General features: G+C 41.1%; 1 protein-coding gene across 1 annotated transcript in view; it reads left to right on the forward strand.

Moving 5' to 3' along the window:
* The window catches only part of LOC144763972 (von Willebrand factor A domain-containing protein 7-like), a 262,295-nt gene that overhangs the window by 140,855 nt on the left and 96,916 nt on the right, over nucleotides 1-24,524 (forward strand). The window contains exons 8-9 of the mRNA XM_078650071.1: nucleotides 4,228-4,344; nucleotides 15,890-16,111. Of these exons, the coding sequence (XP_078506197.1) occupies nucleotides 4,228-4,344; nucleotides 15,890-16,111 (339 nt within the window). The remainder of the gene's footprint in view (nucleotides 1-4,227; nucleotides 4,345-15,889; nucleotides 16,112-24,524) is intronic.

Genomic DNA, 24,524 nt, shown 5'->3' on the forward strand with positions numbered 1-24,524 from the left:
GTTAGTAGCTCACTATATAGAAAAAGGGCATGCGCCAGAAGAAATTAATTGGGTAATTCTAGAGAAAATTATCCCAAAAGAAGGTCTCTGCACGGATAAAATTCGTCGAAAACGAGAAGTTTTCTGGATTTTTACTTTGGGCACTGTAAAATCTGGGTTAAACCTGGAAATCCCTTGGGAACAAGCATTATTATAGAGAACTCCATAAATTTATTGTATCCAGGGATTTGAGTTAAACTGTAAAACATTCTGTTTCTCCAAAAATGAGTCTGATATGTACAAAATCCTCTTTAGAGCTCATGTGTGTGCCCATTGTGGTTACGGTAATCTAATCTTCAATCAGGTAACTACAACATGTAATGGGAAAACTAGATATATCTGAGAAACATTTAATATATCTGAGACTAATCAATGCATGTTTATCTAGAATGTGCTCTATATAATTCCGATAACAAACAACAACATCGGATAATTGACGGTAAAAAATATCTGAGACTAATCAATGCATGTTCATCCAGAATGTGTTTTATATAATTCCGATAGCAAGTAACAACATCGGATAATTTACGATAAAAAGTATTGGTCATCACTAGGTTAGTCCCTTTTCTATTTTTGTGACCATTGTTGTCTAGTTAGGTACCAGTACATACGTCATCTCATGGCATCGAGAGAACCTACTAGGTTAGTCCCTTTTTTATTTTGGTGACCATTGTTGTCTAGTCAGGTACCAGTATACACGTCATCTCATGGCGTCGAGAGAACCCACTAGGTCTAGCCCTTTTCTATTTCTGTGACCCTCGTTGTCCAGCCAGGAACTACAACACAAGTCACTATATGGCGTCTACAGAACTCTTAAAAACACTGGACAACCAATGACGATCATTCTGTTATTTCAGTCCGTTTTCCAGTGTCATGACCAACACGGTCTTGCAATAAATTAGGCATATACGTCATCAGACGGCGTTGATTAAATTCAAAACACCTGAAATGCATTCCCTAATAAAATACTCGGGTCTCGCTTACTCTTAAATGTATAAATAGCTCCAACATCAAGCACCCTACTTGTTCCGCCTACCGCGTGGTCGGTAAGAAAATAAAGGATCATCACCGTTGCGGAGAGGCCGCTTCGATATAGAGGTATGTGAACGAATATGGAACCCGTCAGAAGGTTCTATTTAATGGTATATCCTAGATTATAAACGAAGTCTATGTATTTCTATATCGTTTTAGAACCATAAGCAACTCTATTAAAAAGAAAATCGGAGGCCTCCGTTCACCCTTAAAAAAGAAATTCAAGGTATTCGAGTGTTTGAGTCCATTTGAAAATTAACAACTAATGCTAAAATCGTTATAAACACGAATGTACGTGAACCACATGGTTTATTAATCAGTCACAATTTTTGTCATAGATTTTATTCGGGGATGAACTTGATCAATATCTAAATAATCATTCGGGCTCTGGTGGAATATCATCTTTCTGGTAGACTCGAAAAAACTTTTTGAGGTAAATGACCAGCATATGGTGACGTAAATAGTGACTGGCATTAAAATGTGGGCCACAGGTTTAATATGGTCTTCTTTCCTACTCTTACAGAACTAGTTCTGCCTTGCACATATACCGCTTGTACCTTGATCCTGACAACATCTAAATATTCAAAGGATCACTATTAATTTTAACCAGGTAAAAAATATATATAGGATGTTTGTTATAACCATGTAACGCACTTTGGTATCCTCTGTTGCATTAAATAGTAATAAAAGATCGTCAAGAGATAGGGACTGTTCTCAGTATAGGTAAATATTTATCAAATTGGTGGCTTGGTAATCCCCTTGAATATAGCTTATATAGTATAAACTTGGGTGAACACCATCTATAAGCTGTGAAAAACGTGGTCGTTCCGCTAAACGCGAATAAACATAATCATCAGAAATGTATAACATAAACTGACAGTGCTTCTATATTCCACACAGGCTGAAGGCTGAATATTTAACACTACCGAAATAAGTTAGAGCCCGTTTTGACACATATCGAAGATCGCTGAAATTAGAAATCTTTGATCATCCATCATAACATGATTTGAACACATCAATTTATTTTCCTTACAAGTGAGTAAAACTAGAATGCACTAACTGTCTCTATGTGTAAATTGAATATTTATATTCCAGAAGCTACCTATGAAAAGACTATAAATAAAGAGACTTTGTTTTATAAATAGGATCCATAAGTAGTACCCATCCAATTAATCTATGAAGTCCCTATCTCTTTTTGCTGTTTTTAAACAAATTTTCTATTTCTCTTTCGATTCCTCTTTATCTTATATTTTGCTCTCTTTAATCGACTATCTTCTTTGAGATTATGGTAAGGCCACGTAAATACATATAACAATTGACGTAGTGATTGATCTGTATTTAGAGGGAGATGTTTGATTTGATTTTTCCGATGGAAGCGCACCCACCATTCAAGGTTAATTACATATATTACTGTGAAGACAAGAATTATTGTATGATTATATAAATAGATTTGAATCATGATTTTGAAGAATTTATATCTGCACGAGTTAGCAACTGCGGTTTATCATTTGATTATATGAGGCTCACCATCAATTCTATGTAATACTGACCCTATGCTCTCTAAAACTGTGAAATTGTAATAGAATGAACTTAAAAATTCATAGCACTTATTAATTTATTATCACTATAGAAAATAAATGTTTTTTTGTGTTTTTCTTTTTGTCTTTAGATCTATGTCACATCTCTGTGTGTATTGTTAAATTTGGGATTGACGGTCACCTGACGAAGGCCATTGGCCGAAACGCGCGTATATGTGTGTCTTATGTATTTATAAATTGTTTTGTAATATGTTAATATGTGTATAAAATATATATCTTGAAAAGAAAAAATGAAGTAAGAAACAGTCTATGATATTAATATATATATAAAAAATGAACACAAAAAACAATAAATAAAAACAAAATTTTGTGATTTTTACAATATGGCATGGAATTCTTAATTATTTATCAGTTGCTTTAATGTTGTGTATTCATATGGGCAGTTGTTAAATTGGATGTTTGCTAGTGAGAGTTGTTCTCTCTCTCTTCTTTTTCATAAACGTTATACTGTAGACAATTCAGATCTGCTTGGCCTACCTATTTTGCTAGTCGGATTGATTCAGCTTCCAGTTAACCCAAGGAAAGCTTTCTAGTAGTTAGCTCTCTTACAAATCCATATCGCTGTAAAAGTCCCTTGGTTGTCCTTCACACCTTGTCTTTTGTTTTTCCATAGTAAAGTAGTCAACATCAGATATGCTTTTCTCTCTCAAGATCTTGTCTCCCCTCAATCTAATTCTACTCTTCCTGCTTCAGACCAGACTCTTCTCTATTTCTCTTCTCTCTCACTTGAAACAACCCCACTGCAACCTGCTGCTGTCAGATCTGGTTCATCTTGTAATTACAGATCAGCAAAGAATGACTTATCACCACTAAAGGTATCCAGGTGCTGGGGGCTGTCATGGAGATTAAGTGAGCTATTGCCCTGAGTCACATGATGCTGAGCTGAGCTGCCGCCGGTGCCAGGGATCGAACCGTGAATTCCATGTTTCGGAGTCATCCACTCTGGCTGCTACGCCACACCTCTCCCTCTTTGTCCTGCAAGCACTCGCCGTCTGTTACCAAACTGAGCTGGCCCTCCACTTCAAGAGCTATGTAATCAGACTCTCTCTAGCTTTACAGTCAGGGGCGTAACACAAGGCTGCAACATCTCCTACGGTGCAGGGGTCCTCCACCTCTTCAAGAGGGCCTCTAAGCCTTCAAGGGGACCCCTCTTCATACAAATGGCAATGAATATCTCTAAGATACGGAAGAGCTTTGGGCAACTCATAACATTCTGCAGGGGGTCCCTGTCACTTTGTGTTATGCCACTGTTTACAGTACCTTGTGCATGAAAACAAACTTTTATCGTTTGTTGTTACCCTGCTAAAAACAATTTGGTTGATCATGGTGCTCTCAGTTATATCTACCCTAATTCTTCATATCCTTTTCCTGTCATCATTTTTGAAATTGTCAACTTTTTGGGAATAACATTTTTGACCCTCATCAGTGTGGTCTTTATTTTCATCATCATGACTTTGAATTATAAGGATTTTCTCATGATAAAAAGCTTTTCATGTACTATTTTTTACAATATGGTGATAAGGAAAAGGTGTATTTAAGGTCTTTACATTTCTTTCAGTTGTCACTTGAGTCAACACCACAGTTTTCATCAATCTATGTGTTCACCGCTGCACCAGCAAAAGACATTGATAGGAAGAATTATGTGACCGACCTCATAGAAAGGAAGAAGACCTCTGTAAGTAACTCACAGAGGGTGGGTAATCGAAGCCTAAACTCAATAACTTTCTAGGAGAGAGTAAAAAATGAAGCTATGAGTGTTTGTCTGTAAAGAGTAAATAGGTGGCGTAATTCATGTGGCTTCCCTATCCGAGACTTAGCAAATCCATATGATACTGAAGTGAGTATTGGCTAAAGACAAAATGAAACATAATGGTGTTAGTGCAAGGGAAGAGTCTTTCATTCATTTCTATCTATGCAAGGGAAAATTGAAGTCTACAGTGAGTTATCATCATTTAGTGGGAATGCAATTGATTGTGCTATGGAATATGGAGGAGGGACTATCAAAGTCACATAATATTGCAACCAAGTTATCGAGTGCCAAAAGATTGCGAATGTTTGTGCACAGAGGAAGGTATACATTTACTATTCTTAACTCCACATCTAAGCACCTTTAAGATCTATATATTGCCAACGTATGTATATGGGGACTTAGCTATAGAAAATAGATCCATAAAATCCCTGTCTACATTTTGGTACCTCCTCGATATCCCGAAACCACACAAGGCAGTTCTATTTGAGATGCTGATGAAAGAATGCCTCAGTATTCCTTTCTTCGGATACTGAATAACTACGGTCTCCAAGAACACTTCTTATCTCAAAGGCCACTGATTGTTCTAGTTGTAAGAATGTATGTATCAAAAGCAGAATGGACATTGCAAAAAAGTATATTTGATAAATACATTAATATGCAACATGCCCCTTGTCTCCCAGATTCAAGCAATTGCATTGTTTAATAGTTAGGGACTATTAAACTTCATTAATGTATGGGGAAATTTACAAAAGGTTTCTAGCTATAATAAATATTGGGCACATTTACATAATGGCTCCAGATCGATTGGGCTTATGGTTTATCTTCTCATAAAATCATGAGATGTTAGATGGTGCCACCTATGTTTAGATCATCAAAAAAGTTTACCCTGCTTGAAAAAATCCTTTCCTTCACCATATTTGTTCAATGACGAAGTCAATAATCTAGGTATTAATGTTGTCAACCCAGTGATCAGAAACATACTAGCTCTTTCCTTTTTGAAGGACCTTTCTTCAAGCTCTTACGCATATCTCCCATACTCTATTCCAGAGGAAATCCATTTCAGAATCAGATGGATATGGTCTCTACAATCACAGATCAATATCAGGCCTTCCCTCTATCAACAGAGCACTCAAAACAGCTGATACACAGCGATGTACACAATACTGGGATTCAAACTCACTTCTAAATAAATCCTGTGTTTCTGACTTGACGAGGAACACAGAAAATGCGTCTAAACAAGGAGCAAGGTACGCTATGTGATCAAATTTTCTTAGACCTCTCTGCGGCTTTCCACACCATTGGCCACACATACTTCTCGAAAGGTTAGAAAGAGTAGCAGGTGTGGGTGACAAAGCATTAACGAGGTTTATCTCCTTTGTCCTAAACTGCATCTGTCAAGTCAAACTACACCCTTTCTTCTGTAGAAAGGCCTGCACCAAACATGTGATATCCCAAGGAAAAGCATAGACTCCTATGCTACTTAGCGTCAACAAGGCTTTATTTGTTAGGGTTCTCATGTCACATAGCTTTTTTTACCAAACAAGCCGATTACCAACAGATCTATTTTTAAACAGGAATGGAATCCTAGAGATCTTTACAATGCCACCCTCTGCCTATCTCACATTTATATTGGCTGCAGAATCACTGTATGTTCATAAATCGAGACAACACCGAGCTCCTGTTCACTCTTATTCACAGTGGTGGCTGGCAGGGAACAGGGGTGGCAGGGCAGGGGGACGAACACAAAAATAAATATATATATTCTTAATTTCGGTACATAGTACCATAAAAGTCCCATAAACAATCACATACATGTATACTAATACATTGACAACAACAAGATAAAAAATAAAAAATAAAAGAGAGCATGTCAAATCCAATGGAGTACAATTCTGGTAAAGAGGCGAAGACACTTATGGGGGAATTTGTCCTTACATTAAAAACCTTAATAAGTAATTAAAAAAGAATTTATGAGGCATATAACATTTAAAATATTAACATTTTTAAAATAATAATTCTGGATGGGATAAATCGTGAGTTTCAAATCCAAATACGATCCTATCAAAATTTCAGTCCAAATTTAGCTCTTATGTAGTTTGTAGCTAACAAAAATCGACTGATTCCAAAGACAAATATCTGACTGTTTTTTTTTTAATGATCCTTCCTGCCTCTTTGGATGATCTTACGCCTATGTTTAGACAGAGTGGTTTAATCCATTTCCTTCTAGGTACCACATAGGCCGGACAGAAAAACAGGACATGATAATCATCCTCTCACTCTACTAGAACATAAACTGCATGTGTCGTCACTATTAACAGACCACTTTGCTACACTTGCATGTATCCTTAAGATGCCATATCTGTATTTCATGTAGAGTGTCTTAGCAAGTGGTGGACAGACCTCATCAAGGAAAGATTCGTATTGTGCAGTATCTTTAAATGAGTGGAAATTAGTCGTTATAGATCCATAAGTTTTTCCGTTCGGCACATTCCAGTCTTGATAGGCCCAAAATGATACTTTCAGTATTTTCCTTGAGACTTGGGATAAACTATGCGGTTCATCCCAAAAGTGCGCTAAGCCAATCCTGGTAAGCCAGGATCTAACATGTCTGAACCATAAAATATTGCTGCAACTATCCAATTCCAGTACTTCCATGAGACTATTTTTGTAAATGGAAAGTTGACCACAATCTTACCCATAGCATCAAGGGTCTCAGAATTGCATGGTGGTCAGTACGTTTAAGGTTTAAGTCTAATACAAGTGGTATTAGACGTGTACTGACAGGTTTTCTTAAGAGTGCTATATAGAACTTGTTTTCACCAATTGCGAATACTTTATCGCATACAGGTCCACACAGTTCTGCCCCATACAGAGCAGCAGATTGCGCTTTAACACCTTCGCTGCGGCGGCTATTCCGCAGCAGCGCTAAGGGGGTGGGGCGGCCGCGCGGCACGCCCATGCTGGTGACGGAACCGCTCCACCGGCCTCGGTTGAGCCGTGCTCATGACGAGCGGTTCCGTCATGGCCCCGCCCGCTCAATGGAACGCCCAGCGCAGGCACGGAATCCATGCCGCGCAGGCGCGGCGAGCGGGCCATGACAGAACCGCTCCGTCATCAGCACAGCGCCACCGCAGCTGATGACGGAGCGGTTCCGTCATCAGCATCGAAGGAGTTAAATTTAAAAACTTCTAATGCTGGCGAAATGGCATTACAAGGACTTTTGCCATGCCTTTTCAGGATAGGCAACGTATTTTGAGTAAGAATTATTTTGCTTCTTTCTATCTGGGTTTTCCACGACAAATTAGAATCCAAAGCCACCCCCAGAGAGCTAAAATTCTTGGCTTATGGCGGGTGGATCGCCACCGCCATACGGGTGGTGGCGATCCACCCGCCATACTAATGACCCCCTTAGTGTGTGCCCACCACTCCTTCCCCTGTGCCATCATCTCACCCCACCCGCCCTAACCCCGCCCAGTAGCAAGGAAAACGAAAATGATACTAAAAACGGTATTATAATTATCTTCTTTTTTTCTGCTCCGAGAGCAGTGGGGTGCCGGTCCTCTGCCCCTGCTTATTCACTAGGCCTGAATCACTGGATGTGGCCCCCCGAACTGTCTGTAGAATGAGCCTGAAGTTTAAGAGCATGGCTTAATAGCAGGCTCACTTTCCTACTCCAAATAAATGTTATTATTAAACAGCACTTACATCTTCTAAGAATCCTGTCTGTTTTCCATCTCTCACAGAAAATCTCATTAGCCTTTTTAATTGTCATGTCCAACTTTGGTTATTACAATGGTTTCTAAACCATACTTTCTAAGAAATCTCTACGCAAACTTCAACTATTTAATTGATAGCCTGAACCAATACAATCACATGCCACTGGCACTAAACCTCCTCCACTAGACTCTGATAAGATAATAATGATACCAATTCAAAACTCTCTGCCTTGTCCACAAGGCTCAATGTGGTCTGTGCCCAAGAATGATCACAAATATGTTTACTCACTGCTTAATTTGTCAAAAGTAAGTACTAAGGTGCTTCTCAGGAGGCCACTGCAGCTTTCACCACCCTATACCACTGCCAATGACAGTACCAGCACAAGTAATAACATCACATTACTACAAGTGCGACCGTTCAGATTATTTCAGGGACCCAAAGCTATAAGAATGGCTTGGGCGCAAGGTAACAGTTGTTATTAATGTGTATAAAATGAATAAACATCTTTTGTTCTGCTCATCTCTAAATTACACAAACAGTGCTACCATGTGTCAGCTCTCATAAGGGCCAGTGTTGACAATTAAGTGCCGGTGCCGAACACCAGAAAAGACCAGCTCAAATTAAACACTGTGGGGCATATTTACAATAACTGGCGCATCCCTGCAAATCAGCAGGGATGCGCCAGTTATGTGCGCCACAGCTCCGCCATCATGGATGCTCTGCATTTACAATGCGGCGCACCATGGTGCAAAAACGGCACAGATGTGTCACGCATCTGTGCCGTAAAAGTGACGCATTGCTGGAGTTGCGTCGCAAGCAGGACGCAGCTCCAGCAATGCTCCGGGGGTCCTATCTAGTAAATGATGCATCAATCCTTACGCCTGCTTCAGTCAGGCGCAGGGTTTTGACGCAGCATGGGCCTAAAAGTGACTGAGTGAAATCTTGTAGAGTTCACTCACTGCACAGGAACGCCTACATGTGGTGCAGGGCATTACAACGTGACGCATCTCTCAGATGCGTCACGTTGTAAGTACCGCCGCACCATGGAGCAGGATTTGCGCCGCCGCTGCGTCACAAAAGTGACGCAACAGCGGCGTAAATGAGGCGCAAGGGGCTTGTAAATCTGTCCCGGTGTTTATTCTTTCTCAACCAACAAGGAAACTAAGGTCTGGCAATCTAAACCTACTCACTCTCAAGCAATCAAAAATTAATCTGTCAAAATAGGGAAATACCTGAAAATTCACCTCTACATCCTGACCTTTTGTTAATCCCCTCTATCACTGCTGAGAGGTTAAGTAGTGGGTGAAATATTCCTGACAATATTCTTGCTATTATACCTTTGCTGTCAGCCAGTCAGATATCTAACACCCGCTAGATGCCTCATATAAAAGTAACTACATGGCTACATGTTCTATGTGCCATAGCAATCCACTTTCAAAGAGGCAAACTCCTATTATCATTCTCAATTGATTTTTTTGTCTGAGATGCTTATATGGAGTGTCTCTGGTCTCTTCTTCCACCTTGTGCCCCTGCTGCCACTTCCAAGCACTTGGAGACTACCTCGGTAATAAGAAGCTCATTACACACAAAAAATAAAGAAAGATATAAGTCTCAAAGGGTCTAAATATGAGTGGCTTGTAAATTTCTTTCTAAATAAAATTAAACATGGGTTTAATTTTATTTAGTGCATCCGATAATTATTGGATGCATTAAACAACCCAAAATTCATTTTATTTTGGCAGTTCAAACCTGCTGAAATTTAACAGGGGAAAACATATGGTAATTGCTGCATAATGCAACTTTTGGTGCATTAAACACCAAAATGTGCATGTTATTCCCCATAAACTCATATTAGGTGTTATCAATTGTACCTGATAAATATAACCTAAAGGTATTGTTATGTAACAGGGGTGATAAACAACACCTACACTCTTAATCAGGGCCATAGTGTGCTGTATTTGTCAAGCCATCAACAGCAAGCAATATAGCTGAGCACCGAGAAAATCCAGAATGCACATATTGGAAATTATAGTTTTAATCATTCAGCAGCCACACATTCGTAAAAAGATTTTAGAAATTGCAAACATATTGACCATGTTCATTACTGCCAATAATGTAAACGTTTCCTTGAATAGAGTTTAAAAATCCAATTCATAGGTTGAATGTGGGCACAGCAAGTAGCATAATGTCCATAAATTCTACTACTGATTATATCACATTGTGAGAAGCTGTTGTTGCTTGAATGGGGTGTTAACTCTGTTCAAGCAACAACCACAATCCCTGGTTGGGTTAACCACAAAGTCACTACATTTACCTGTGATCAACCCGCCTGTAACTTGGCACAAAAGCAGTCAGACTTGACATAGAGGCAATGTGTAAAGTATGCAGCACATAAACAGTCCTAAAGTGAAAACACAACACAAGAAAACTTCCATACCGATTTAGAACAATAGAGTACATTTTTATAAATTAATTGATGCCAAAATGACAAAAATCAAATTGTTTATCCTGCGCTATGAATTTTCAAAATGTAAGATAAAAATGTATTCCTTAAAGATCAAAGCACCGATGGTTGACTTTTAGCCACACAAGACTGGGTCAAAGTAAAAAAATATGTCCGACCACGATGGAGCAAGACTTGGATAAAAAAATGGTAGATTAGGTCCAGTCAACACTTACCTTGTGCCCTGCTCTGCCATCCATTATTCCAGTGACGGTCCATCCAGGCACACCTATTGCCTCTATTGAGTCGCTGTCTGGGAGGAATAAACAAAGTTCAACAGAAATTACACCCAGTCATGTGACCCAGAAACAGGCTTCATGCACCAAACAGCTAGGGGAGGAAAAGGCAAACTTTCTAAAATAGCCATTTTTCATATTGTAACTTAAAATCTGACTTGACCATTAAAAATGGTTTTAAACTACATTTTCTTGGACACCAAACAAAAATGTTTACCTGTTCCCAATTAAAAGTTAGCACTTAATAAATGTATTAAGCTAACACAATGTTATCCTATGGGAGAGGTAGACCTCACAGTAGTGAAAAACAGATTTAGGAGCTCTTCACTACCAGGAAATCTAGAAGTTAAAAGTAGATGTCCAACCTTTTAATTACAATGCACCCTTGGCTACCCTTGGGCTTACTTTAGGGGTTAATTATATGCAATAAAAGGGTAGTTTAAGGCTTAGCAAGGGTTCTATATTGCCAAATCGAATTGGCAGTTTAAACTGCATTCAGACAACAATGGCAGCCCTGTGACAGCCAAGGGACTACTTCGATGGGTGGCGCAATAGGTGCTGCAGGCCTACTAGAAGAATTTAATTTACAGGCCCTAGATATAGGGTATACCACTTTACTAGGGACTTGTAAGTAAATAAATATCCCAGTCCTGTGTAAGACAATGTTACCATGTTTCGGGGCAAGAGCAGAAGCACTTTAACATGAGTCCTAAGGCCCACAGAAATGAATTCAGCAAAAATAGGAGAGGTGAAGGCAAAATGTTTGAGGGTGACCCTGAAGAGAGATAAGTCCAACACACATGCCATCTATTGTATCCCTCATATTGCAAAAATCGGAATTTTAGATAAGTTTACCTTCGTATTCAGGATGATGCACTTCCGAAATGTACTGTTTCCTGTGTGAGATGGTCATGGTTACTGTTAGAAATGGGATTTCTGGTTGGCTTGGGCTTGTGCTTAAGCCAGGCAGAAACCAGCACTCTAGTCAGGGCATGGGAGTTACACGCTCAAGATAACCCTTGCTCACCCCCTTGGCAGCTTGGCACGAGTAGTCAGACTTATCCCAGAGGCAATGTGTAAAGTGTTTGCGCAACACACACACAGCAGCAACAGAGTAGGCACACCACAAAAGAAACTCCACATATGGTTATATATAAAAATTGCCTTTGTATTATCCAAATACATTAGAATAGTAATCACACAATATACACGGTGCCAACTGGCACTAAGCAATATTTACAGGGGATTGTATACACATGACAGGGCCAATTGGGCCACTCTCAGAACCATCACAAAGCACAAATAGTAAATGTGGAACACAACCAGTATTTACTGGCAAAATACTGTACTATATCCTGCAACATAAATCACATTATGCCATCAACATCACCTTAGGCATAAAACACATTATGCACCAACCTCATAAGTATACACGTTATGCAATCACCTCATAAACATTAACATCAGAGGCATAAATCATGGTGCATAAATCACATTTGTCATGGGCACCACATAAATCACATTAGGGCCTGGCGCCATACCAACCTAACACTGACCCCCTGGCCAACTGGCCTTCTCTCTGGGGCTCAAATGCCCTATGTCCAAAATGTCAGGGCTTGGCTGCCAATGCAGCAACATCGAGGGCGAGCACTGCGCTGGGGCAGGGCAGGAGTGCACCTAAATAATTTCTCATCCACTGAATAAAAATGCCCCCAAAGAAATAGTAATTTCAAAAGGGGGTGGTGATGGACAGAGTATCTGAGTTAATCAGAACACTCCTACCCAGTCAAGAGATCAGGGCTTGATCCATCACCGTTTTTTAGCTCACTGCACCATCCCAGTTCAGAACCTGGCTACATGCAAATTAGTCTGTCCCTGGCCAAGTGCATCATGGGAACAGGGCAGACCAAACTACCAAGCCAATTCTTTACTGGAAAGGAAACAAGCTTCCGGGGACCGGTTTCTGGCATTACAGCCGTCTTCGGCCCGGCTTGCTTGAATCCTGATGGTGCAGTGAGCAAGGGACTCACATCTGAGCATACCCTTCCACACTTGTGGTGGCCAAAATAATTTCAAAAGGGGGTGGTGATGGACAGAGTATCTGAGTTAATCAGAACACTCCTACCCAGTCAAGAGTTCAGGGCTTGATCCATAACCGTTTTTTAGCTCACTGCACCATCCCAGTTCAGAACCTGGCTACATGCAAATTAGTCTGTCCCTGGCCCAGTGCATCATGGGAACAGGGCAGACCAAACTACCAAGCCAATTATTTACTGGAAAGGAAACAAGCTTCCGGGGACCGGTTTCTGGCATTACAGCCATCTTCGGCCCGGCTTGCTTGAATCCTGATGGTGCAGTGAGCAAGGGACTCACATCTGAGCATACCCTTCCACACTTGTGGTGGCCAAAATAATTTCAAAAGGGGGTGGTGATGGACAGAGTATCTGAGTTAATCAGAACACTCCTACCCAGTCAAGAGATCAGGGCTTGATCCATCACCGTTTTTTTAGCTCACTGCACCATCCCAGTTCAGAACCTGGCTACATGCAAACTAGTCTGTCCCTGGCCCAGTGCATCATGGGAACAGGGCAGACCAAACTACCAAGCCAATTCTTTACTGGAAAGGAAACAAGCTTCCGGGGACCGGTTTCTGGCATTACAGCCGTCTTCGGCCCGGCTTGCTTGAATCCTGATGGTGCAGTGAGCAAGGGACTCACATCTGAGCATACCCTTCCACACTTGTGGTGGCCAAAATAATTTCAAAAAGGGGGTGGTGATGGACAGAGTATCTGAGTTAATCAGAACACTCCTACCCAGTCAAGAGATCAGGGCTTGATCCATCACCGTTTTTTAGCTCACTGCACCATCCCAGTTCAGAACCTGGCTACATGCAAATTAGTCTGTCCCTGGCCCAGTGCATCATGGGAACAGGGCAGACCAAACTACCAAGCCAATTCTTTACTGGAAAGGAAACAAGCGTTCTGATTAACTCAGATACTCTGTCCATCACCACCCCCTTTTTGAAATTATTTTGGCGACCACAAGTGTGGAAGGGTATGCTCAGACATGAGTCCCTTGCTCAGTGCACCATCAGGATTCAAGCAAGCCGGGCCGAAGACGGCTGTAATGCCAGAAACCGGTCCCCGGAAGCTTGTTTCCTTTCCAGTAAAGAATTGGCTTGGTAGTTTGGTCTGCCCTGTTCCCATGATGCACTGGGCCAGGGACAGACTAATTTGCATGTAGCCAGGTACTGAACTGGGATGGTGCAGTGAGCTAAAAAACGGTGATGGATCAAGCCCTGATCTCTTGACTGGGTAGGAGTGTTCTGAATAACTCAGATACTCTGTCCATCACCACCCCCTTTTTGAAATTATTTTGGCCACCACAAGTGTGGAAGGGTATGCTCAGACATGAGTCCCTTGCTCACTGCACCATCAGGATTCAAGCAAGCCGGGCCGAAGACGGCTGTAATGCCAGAAACCGGTCCCCGGAAGCTTGTTTCCTTTCCAGTAAAGAATTGGCTTGGTAGTTTGGTCTGCCCTGTTCCCATGATGCACTGGGCCAGGGACAGACTAATTTGCATGTAGCCAGGTTCTGAACTGGGATGGTGCAGTGAGCTAAAAAACGGTGATGGATCAAGCCCTGATCTCTTGACTGGGTAGGAGTGTTCTGATTAACTCAGATACTCTGTCCATCACCACCCCCTTTTTGAAATTATTCTGGCCACCACAAGTGTGGAAGGGTATGCTCAGACATGAGTCCCTTGCTCACTGCACCATCAGGATTCAAGCAAGCCGGGCCGAAGACGGCTGTAATGCCAGAAACCGGTCCCCGGAAGCTTGTTTCCTTTCCAGTAAAGAATTGGCTTGGTAGTTTGGTCTGCCCTGTTCCCATGATGCACTGGGCCAGGGACAGACTAATTTGCATGTAGCCAGGTTCTGAACTGGGATGGTGCAGTGAGCCAAAAAACGGTGATGGATCAAGCCCTGATCTCTTGACTGGGTATGAGTGTTCTGATTAACTCAGATACTCTGTCCATCACCACCCCCTTTTTGAAATTACCCAAAGAAATAGTGGCACTGGCACTAATGTGCCTCCTGGGTCCCCACTGGGACTCTTCACAAATGACCCCCACGTTGCAGTTGCCCACTACGGCGGCGCAACTGAAGAACGAAACAACACTGGCACCACTGTCCCGCCTGAGTCCCACTCCGGGACTCTTAGAACAAAAAGTGCTACCTTGGTGCATCTGCCCACTACGGCAGTGCAGCTGTGAAGATTAATGCGGCACGCTCACTGCTGTGCCCTCTGGACCCCCACTGTGGCCCTGAAAACAATGTTACAACAATACGCAATTCCATTTCTTCCACCATATGTGGATACTGAAATTATTGGCTTTTAAGTTAAAAATGTGGGGCTTGTGACGCAAGTCAAACATTGATAGACAAACATCCAAAAGGACCATGTTTAAGCCTATCCAGAAAGTTTCTCTTTAATACAAGCTGTGAATGGCCCAAAAAAGGCACGGTGAAAGCCAGTGAAACCTGGTGTGAAACCAGGTGAAAATCAGATTATCATTCAGAAGGTTTTAGGATTATCTGCATAAATGGATAGCAGTTCTGTTGGAGTTGTTCGTATTACAGATGTTCAATATAGCAAGAAAGGGACAAACACGAATGGAATATATTGTTAGGTGGTACCCTCCTAAATCCTTATTCGCCTCTCTCATTCTTACTTCACACGGCCAATGAATCTCATCGGCTGTCTCTTGTGTTCATACCCGGAACAGTTCATCTTGTGTCTTGAACAAAACAGACTTGCTGTTTAGAAAAACAGTGCCCATGAAACAGTTACAGAGAAATAAATATTTAGGACTGTCTGGGAAATGTTGCTTAGTTATTTTCTTCTTTTTAATTAATAAAGGCAAAATGATCTTTGAGCAATAAACTCAGGATGTATTAGATTTTATACAATTTCTAATGATTATGTTAATGATATGTGTGCTCTGCTGTAGGTGAATTTCGTGATCGCCAATCCTCTAGCAAGAAGAAAAAGGAGTTTGTTATGGTTGCTTCTTTCTCCACCCTCTCCTTGGAAACCTGATCTACCGATAATCTCATCAAATCCAGATTATAAGGACATAACTTCATTTTCTGGAGGAGAGCTTCTCTCTGTCCCGCCGCTTCTGACAAAGCCATTGGCAAGCCTCATAGCGGATCAAACTCAGCGTTCTAAGGTAAAGTGATTAAAATACTCATAAAAACTGTGAGGTGGGCGTACTACTGAAGATCGGAGTTTGTGGTGACTTGATGATGTGGGAAGCAGTTAATAACTACCAGTAGTTATGGTAGGTGTAAATCAGAAGGCACTGTTTACTCACTTTGCAGAGAAGCAAAAAGGAACACAAGTGTGGCACTTGAAAGAAAATAAAGAGATTTAATATTTAATCACAAAGATTAATATTATTATTTTTTTTTTATTGAAGCCGGAATTGTTTAAAGACACAAATATATACATATTGCACCATTATTTCATACACAATAGAGAAGTCTAAAATGAAGCGCTATATACATCACACGGCTTAAGTATAAATTTAGCAAACTATAAAATTGATCAATATACACAATTTACACAATAAACAACGACCCTCATTGGTTGCATCTAACACCGCACCCCATCCCACCACATCATTGAACAAAATAACAGAATCTCTCCCCTCCCAGTTTTATTCGAAGTTGGTACCCCATATTTTATTAAATGTCTTGGTGCCACCTATTCGGAGTGCAAAGATGTATTCACTTCTCCTAACCCTTCTCATCTTCTGACCCCACTCCAGGGCTGATGGTATTAGATGGTATTAGATCTGATCGCCATTTTTGCAATATCAGCGATCTAGCAATTGCCATAGCTATATACAGAAATGTAGGTGTTGCATCAGTAAAGGGAAGATCAGGATCAAAACCAAATAAAATCAGCCTATTATTAACCTCCAGCTGGATATTGCATTCCTGTTCCAAATAGGCAAATTAATCTACCCAGTAATTATTAAGTCTTGGACAGCTCATCATGACATGCGACCAATTGGCAGCTGGATGATTTGTGCACCGGAAACATCGAGAAGACTAATTGGCATACATCTTTGACATAGAGCAGGGAGTTTGATGCAATAGCCATTTGCTGAAAAACAGTCTGTTAATTGTGGACCATGTATGGGGCGATATTTCACAATTCTCATGATCTGCCCATATTTTGATGGCTTTTATCTCGAGATCTCCCTCCTTTATCGAAGCTAAATATTTCTTCCAGGCACCTGGTTTTCTATCTGAAACTGTAACTAATAGATCTTCAACTAATTGGGTCTGATCCAATAAAGAGGCAGCATCTATTTCCACAAGGTATTTATATAAAGTGCTATAAGAGAGGGTTAAGATAAAATCATTAGAAATGGAATGGGACATTTCTGTCACTGTCATCCAGCTACCGTTCTTCAAGAAATCCGACACTTTGGCATACCCAGCTATTGCCCATTTTGACGCCAGGTGAATAGGCTGTCTGACCCCTGCAAAGGGCAGTACTTCTTCTAATAAAGTTGTTGAATTGATTGCTGACATAGAATATTTTTTGAAGAAAACCTGCCGTCTTTTAAAAAACCAGTGCAAACACTTATAGCGAACCAACTTCGGGGATCTAAAAATCAGCAGGGGAGAATGAATTTGACTGTCCTTACACATCAAATTCATGAAATTGTTACAGAAAAGATGTGTTTGCGGTGAGGGCTTAAATCTAGACAGATATTGTGCAAAATACGCATCATAATAGGCCTGGAGGTTTTTTTTTTCCCAGATAAAAGCTGTAAACATGGACTCCACCTGAGAGAAAAAAGAACCTGATAAAGTGCATGGAATAGAAGAAAAAAGAAAATTGAATAAGGGCAACACGGACATTTTAATTAAAGCAACGCGTCCCAAGATGGACAGAGGGAGCGCGCCCCATCTGGCAAACAGTCCTTGGACTTTCTTAATCAGCTGAACGAAATTGAGATTGTATAAGTCGTCGACTGACTCAGAGTAAAAGATCCCCAAATATCTCTTTGGATTAAAATTAAGAGTAATAAATGTCGGGGTGCAGGTCTAGCCCAGCCCTCCCACACTGTATTACTTCGGTCTTTCCTTTATTGATCCTATAACCACCTAATGCTTCAAAGTTCTCAAACATCTCAAAGACCTTAGCTTGCACCTTAACTGTTGGTTTAATTAAAAGCATGATGTCATCTGCATATATTTTTAATTTAGGCATTGAAGGAATTGGGGGACAGATATCCGCACAGTTCCTAATGGCTATGGCCAGGGGTTCGATAAAAAAAGCAAACAGGATTGGTGATAAAGGGCACCCCTGCCTTGTGCCTCGTTTTATTTTTAATGACCCTGCCACGGCCAAATTAATAATAACATTGGCAACAGCATTCTCGTACAAATTCCGGATTAAAGATATCATTTACAGCGGGATATTGAAAGACTGTAGGGTAGAAAACAATGTCGAAGGCCTTCTCGGCGTTGAAAAAAAAAACTAAGGCCGGAATCCTCTGAATCTCGAAGTAATCCACAGCCTCTGAGAGAAAGTGGGTGTTAGTAGCTAATTGTCTGCCCCCTAAGAACCCATTCTGGTCCACATGGATCAGCCTCGCCGCCAACCTGTTAAACCTCAGAGCTAAAAGTTTGGTGACAATTTTATAATCTGAGTTCAATAGCGTAATTGGGCGATAAGAATTCGGATCCATCTTATTCTTACCCTTCTTAACAAAGCGAACAATATTCCCATTCCTAAAAGATTCCTCCTTCCAACAAAGAATTAATCAAAGAAAGAAAAAATTCTGATAATATCTCAAAAAAACTTTGAAAAATTCAGGTGGAAGTCCATCTAGGCCACAAGCCTTGCCATTAGGTAGGTTTTTTACTACTTCCTCCAGCTCTTTAAGTGTAAAGTGATTAACCATAGAGCTTTTCTCCAATTCGGAAAGTTGCGGGGGTGGATTTTCACGAAGAAATTTACCAAGTAGATGGTCATCTACCCTCTGGAGTTTGCCATAAATGGCCTCATAATGGGAAAGCATAATGCTTCCAATTTTGTCAGGATCCTCAGTGCATACTGCCGTCAAAGGAAAATTTAATGATTTTATAAAGTTCGCGGCAGCCTGCTCTTTGGACTGCCACTCCAAGAATCTGCCGGTAAAATTACTCTCTTCATACACCTTCTGCTGAAACTGTTGATAGAAGGTTTCACTTTGAGCATAGAACACGGAACAAAGCTCACGCTTGGCCTGCTCAAGCTGAGTTTTAATAGACACAGAACGACCGTGTAAATATAATTCATGGAGGGCTTGGATCTTATCCTTAAGTTTTGTCTTCTCGAGCCTGTCTTTTTTTGCGATTGCTGCATCTTTACTCACTATTCACCCTCGAATGAAGTCCTTCAGAGAGTCCCATACAACATTTGGGGCGGCGATTGAATATTTAGTTAAGAATGCTCTAATCTCTGAACTCATAAACTCCACCCACCCCTCATCTTTAAGATATTGTTTATTAAACACCCATTGTCTCGGGAGCCGCATGCCTGTCCCCAGATGCACTTCCAATGTCAGCATTGCATGATCAGAAAAGCCATTAAAAAAATCCAGGCCCTGTGAAGTAAAAAAAAAATCAATTCGAGAGGTGGAGCAGAACCGGCCGGAGCCGCACGTATATTTCCTTTCCAAAGGAAAAGCAGTTCGCCATGGGTCGCTCAAATTTAAAATAGCTCCGTAATTTTTCAACACCTTTAGAGACTTCAGTTTTGTCTGTTTTATCCGTTGTGCTGAGGAATCTATGGGTGGGTCCATCAAAATATTGAAGTCTCCACCCACAATTAAATCCCCCGGCACGTGAGTTATGATTGACATAACTCCTCATATTTTTTGGCATTATCCTCCATCGGTGCATAGAAACTCACAAATATAAGGGGACTGGGCTTTGATCTGAAGGAGCACGTAACCCAACACCACCTCCCCTGTTTATCTTTACCCTAATTAATAAAGTCAGCTTGTAGATTTTTGTTTAGAAATATTGCGGTCCCTCTATGGGAAGAAGAGGACGATGAAAATCCCCTATAAGATGCCCAAGTTTTGAACATAGAAAAGTCTGGGAGTTTTAAAGTCGAAATATGCGTTTCTTGCAAAAGAATTGCCCCGGGATTTTCAGATTTCAACCAGGCTTCAATAGCACACATTTTTTTCCGATTTATTCATACCATTTACATTAAATGAAGCAACTTTCAATGTAGACATGTTAACCTGGGTGAAATAAGTTTTCCACAATCCCCAACCACTTAAGCCTGCTCCTCTTCTGACAAGAATGGCTCGAAAATAGATGCAATAAATCAACAAAACCTTGAAAAACACCCAACTTAATTTTTCCCCTTTTCAAACAGCACCCCCCCCCCCGAAAAGTGAACGTACTTCCCTCCACCACACCCTCCACTTCTCCCTCCCCTAATTCGACTCGGGTGCCATGTTATTGCACCCTTGTGATCCCACCCACCGCCCCCGATAAAGCAGCTGCTTCCCCTCGCATAGTACCTTAAAAAGAGATCCTAATACATATATTAAGTAATGTGCCTCCACATCTGAACACCCTAAGCTGTATTTTGCAAGGAATCTACATCACCTTATCCTCACAAAGATTGACAAAACTTTATTTCTAAGGCTTGCATTTTATTTTTTTGTTTTAGGGTTCTTATAAACAGCCTTCCATTAATGCTTGTTCACCTCAGAACACTTTATATGAATGCTAGAAAAAGGAAGCCATACTGGTGAAAATGTAGAAAACAGTTTGCCCAACATCTGGCAGCAGTGAGAACCAATAAATTGGGGTGCTGAGATTATGGTGAAGGCTAAGCTATGAGGAGGGAGAGTGATTGGTGCTAATGAATAGAAAGAGTCAATGTCAGCTTTAAGAATTGGAATGTCCAAAAGAGAGGAGGAACTGTACTCAGAATGTCAGTGTGGGTTGGTGAATTCCTTTCCTAGTCACTTGATCACCTGATCCCTCTTCAAACTTGAGGTATATGGGTAGCCTTCTAAGATTTAATCTTGTTACCCTGGCTGATGTTTGCAAGATTCCAATTGTCGAACACTCACTAAAAATTAAGCAACATTCAGACAATGTATCCCAGCAGTAGAGGTAAGTCCACAAAAACATGTAGATCTGAAAGGCAGCAGTGCTTTTTGAAAAGGGTGAACACAGGCATAATCTGTGCTCCTGTTTCTTCTGATATACCTTAGAATATCCTACCGAATAACAACACTGATTGGACAATGGCAAAGAAAATTTGCCGATGAACTTAATGGCGCATTGGCAAAATCAATGAAAAATTCATATGCACTTATAATGGAGAGGTGAAGAGGTGCGGCTGTTCAGGGACTAACTTAAAGGGGGTTCATGTATGTAAACTCTAATGCACGCTTTAAACTTGTACAATATAATTATATACACCAGGCATACCTCTCTCCCAAAACACTCCATGCCATTTACCCAACTTGATCTGACAGATGCCCAAGGTGTGGGACCCTGGAAGCAGACTTTATGCATGTGGTGTGGAATTGCGCATCCATAGTGCCCTACTGGAATCAGGTAATGCGAAACCTAAACAGTGCGACAGGGTGGGTATTCCAGTGTAATCCACGTAAGGTATTGCTAGGACTGATCCCATTCCCTCCTAAAAGGAAACTTGGTCACAAATTTCTGGTGCTAGGTTTGGTGCTGGTCATCAAGTGGATGGGTGCACGTCCACCCACATGCACAGAATGGTCACGTGATAAGTCTGAATGGGCAGCGGCTGAGGAGGTTAGAATAGAATGAATAATAAAAGTTATGATGAACACTTGGAGGACAACCAGTCAGCATGGAGACAGAAGCTGATTGAATTGCGGAATGAGCAGGAGGAGGAGGAGAAGGATAGATTCGCTGACGAGGCATAAAGATTGCTGCACTAGGTGTGGATACTAGGGGACAGGACAGAGGGTGAAGACAATTTAGTTGTATCCCAGGGAATTGGATTGAAGGTGAACAAGAGGCCAGAGAAAAATGGAGTAAGCCTATCCACATCGAGGGTACTGGACCAATACCCGTGATTCCAGTTGACTGAAGTATAGATATTATCTAAAAGCATATTACATACTCACATAAGCAATAAGAGGGTGGGGAAGTTGAGGAATATGTTTTGTTCCCCATGCTTTGATGTAAGCCTGCATCTCCGTACCTGGAGTATTGTAATAGTGTTGGAAATGTTATACAACCAAACAGGAAACTAATAAAAATTATATGAAAAAAACAAATTTAAAGGGAGTTAAATAAAATGCAAAAAGGGGAATGAAAAGTAGGCTATCTACTAGGGAACCAATGTCATAGCTGTGGACCTCCCCTTAGATGTCTTTCCATACCAATAATGAATGCTACTGGTACACAATAAGGACAACATTCAACATTAAAGAGGTGATGAGCAGTTGGAAGGATGGGGTCTCCGGGAGTCTAAGAAGGATACCTCCACAAACAAAGATTTCACTGCGACAATGAGAAAAGTTGTGGCCAAAACAGAGTGGGAAGGAGCATAGTTATTTAAATTCAAATTGAGTCTTTAAATTCATACTGCTCGAAAAAGCACTCCCTGGTGAGAATTGAATTTTATTTCAACAAAAGATAGGTATATAAACAATGTACTTAATATCTGTCACACAGCCCTTTTTAGGTTTCGCCTGAGCCAGCGCATGCGCTGATCTGGCGAGATATTTAGTGAGTGGGCTTTCTAAATCCGACCACAAGCTTTTGCTTGTGGCCTAAAGCTTGCGGTTACACGCGTGGGCACGCGGAGAGCCGCCATCTGGCTTTCCTCGCGCTTGCTCGCTCGAGCACCACTCTCCGCCCCTCCACCACCACAGAGTGCATCTCGCATTTCCTTCCCTTTCTCAATGACGTATTTGCTCCTCCTTTTCTCCATGGTGCTTTTGCTCTTCACCTTTGCTCTCTCTTTAACCTTCCTCTATTCAAGCTTGTGAGCAGTAGTACAGGTCACATTGCTATGTCTCTTGGAGTTCGATCTTTGATTTTGATTTGTAGACTTGAATTATTTTTAACTTTTCATATTAAATGGCAATGTATGAACATTCTGTTGATGTGACTTGTGTTTGCACCGTGAATATTTTATAGATGCACAAGATGTGCTTTTCCGCCATCTAGTGGTTTCAATTAAACCTCGAGTATTTTCTAATTGTGTTTTTATTTTTTTGTTGGCTTTGGGTATTTGTCTCCTCTGACTCCCTCATTTACATATAAAAGACAACACTCCCGCCTTCTTGCTTCCAAGCACGTGGGAAAGAATTCTTACAATTAAACTACCTACTTAACTATGGCTTGATCCGCTATTATACTCGGGGTGACCTGCCTTCTCCTCCTCCGCACGCCTCCCCCATTGCATGCCTAACTGTCATCTGCATAGTGCAGATCACTGCCTTAGTGTCGCCATGGAAACAGAATGCAACAGCAGAGCGGCCCAGGCGCGCGCAGCCATTCCCGCGATCACTGCCTCGTCTCACGTTCACCCTTAGCCACCTCAAACTGTTTCCTAGCCCTGTCTCTTGGGGCTCTGTCTGTTGACATGTAGTTGCATAATAACACTTCCTGGCTGGCTGTCCATGCGCACAGCAATATCTTCTACTGTGGCTGCTAAGCCCCTCCCATCTCCTAGCAATATGTAATCCACTGACAGGGGGTGGATCATGGGGTGGGAATATTATACTTTTATTGGTGAACATGTTGCACAGGGCCAATTTGGGTGTACACTGGGAGCTCAGATATATGTAAAAACGTTTCCCTCAATGTGCAACTACTAAGTAGTTACTATATTGTGGGCGTGCATGAATGTGCAGTATGCTTTCTTATGCAGCATTGACACACTCCAAATGAGATCTGCAAAATACGTTTAAATATGCCAAGGGTTATGTACATTATTTACATATTCAACAGGATCTTTTTTGTGACTCATGTGCAGCATGACCATGCGTATGTTATCACTTTCAGTGGAGACTGACTAACACAACAACATGGGCCAATGGAAAATGTGTTGCCCTAGTGTTATACCATATATTTATTTATTTGCCACACTCACCTATATCACCTCATCATCTTCTGCATAACCTATTTCTATCTCCAGCAGATAAAAAGTGAGAAAATTGCTCGGCGTGGGGTGAGTTGATCAGTGCTGCAACACTTTACCACCAAAGATGACTGGTCACCCTCAGTTGTTGATTGCAGCCATCAGACATAACTGTTACATTGTTCGCCCCCCGTGTAATTTAGTCAACCTACCTTATTAATTTGACACTCCACTGTTAATAGTTACAGGGGGTTTGCTTACCTTTCAAAAAGCTTTGTGACGCAGCCTGACCCCGAGTAGCATATCGCCGAAATTCACCTTCTAGAATGAGTCTCTGCGCTATAGTAAGTGCCCATAACATAACAATGTTAAAAATAAAACCACAAGTCCCACAATGCCTAGTGCGAATGTATTTAAAGCCATGAAGGGCTGGTTTCATTCACGAGTTGGGTAACTCGATAGAGCGC

Source organism: Lissotriton helveticus, chromosome 1_1, assembly GCF_964261635.1.
Source record: "Lissotriton helveticus chromosome 1_1, aLisHel1.1, whole genome shotgun sequence".
In the NCBI taxonomy this organism is placed as follows: Eukaryota; Metazoa; Chordata; class Amphibia; order Caudata; family Salamandridae; genus Lissotriton; species Lissotriton helveticus.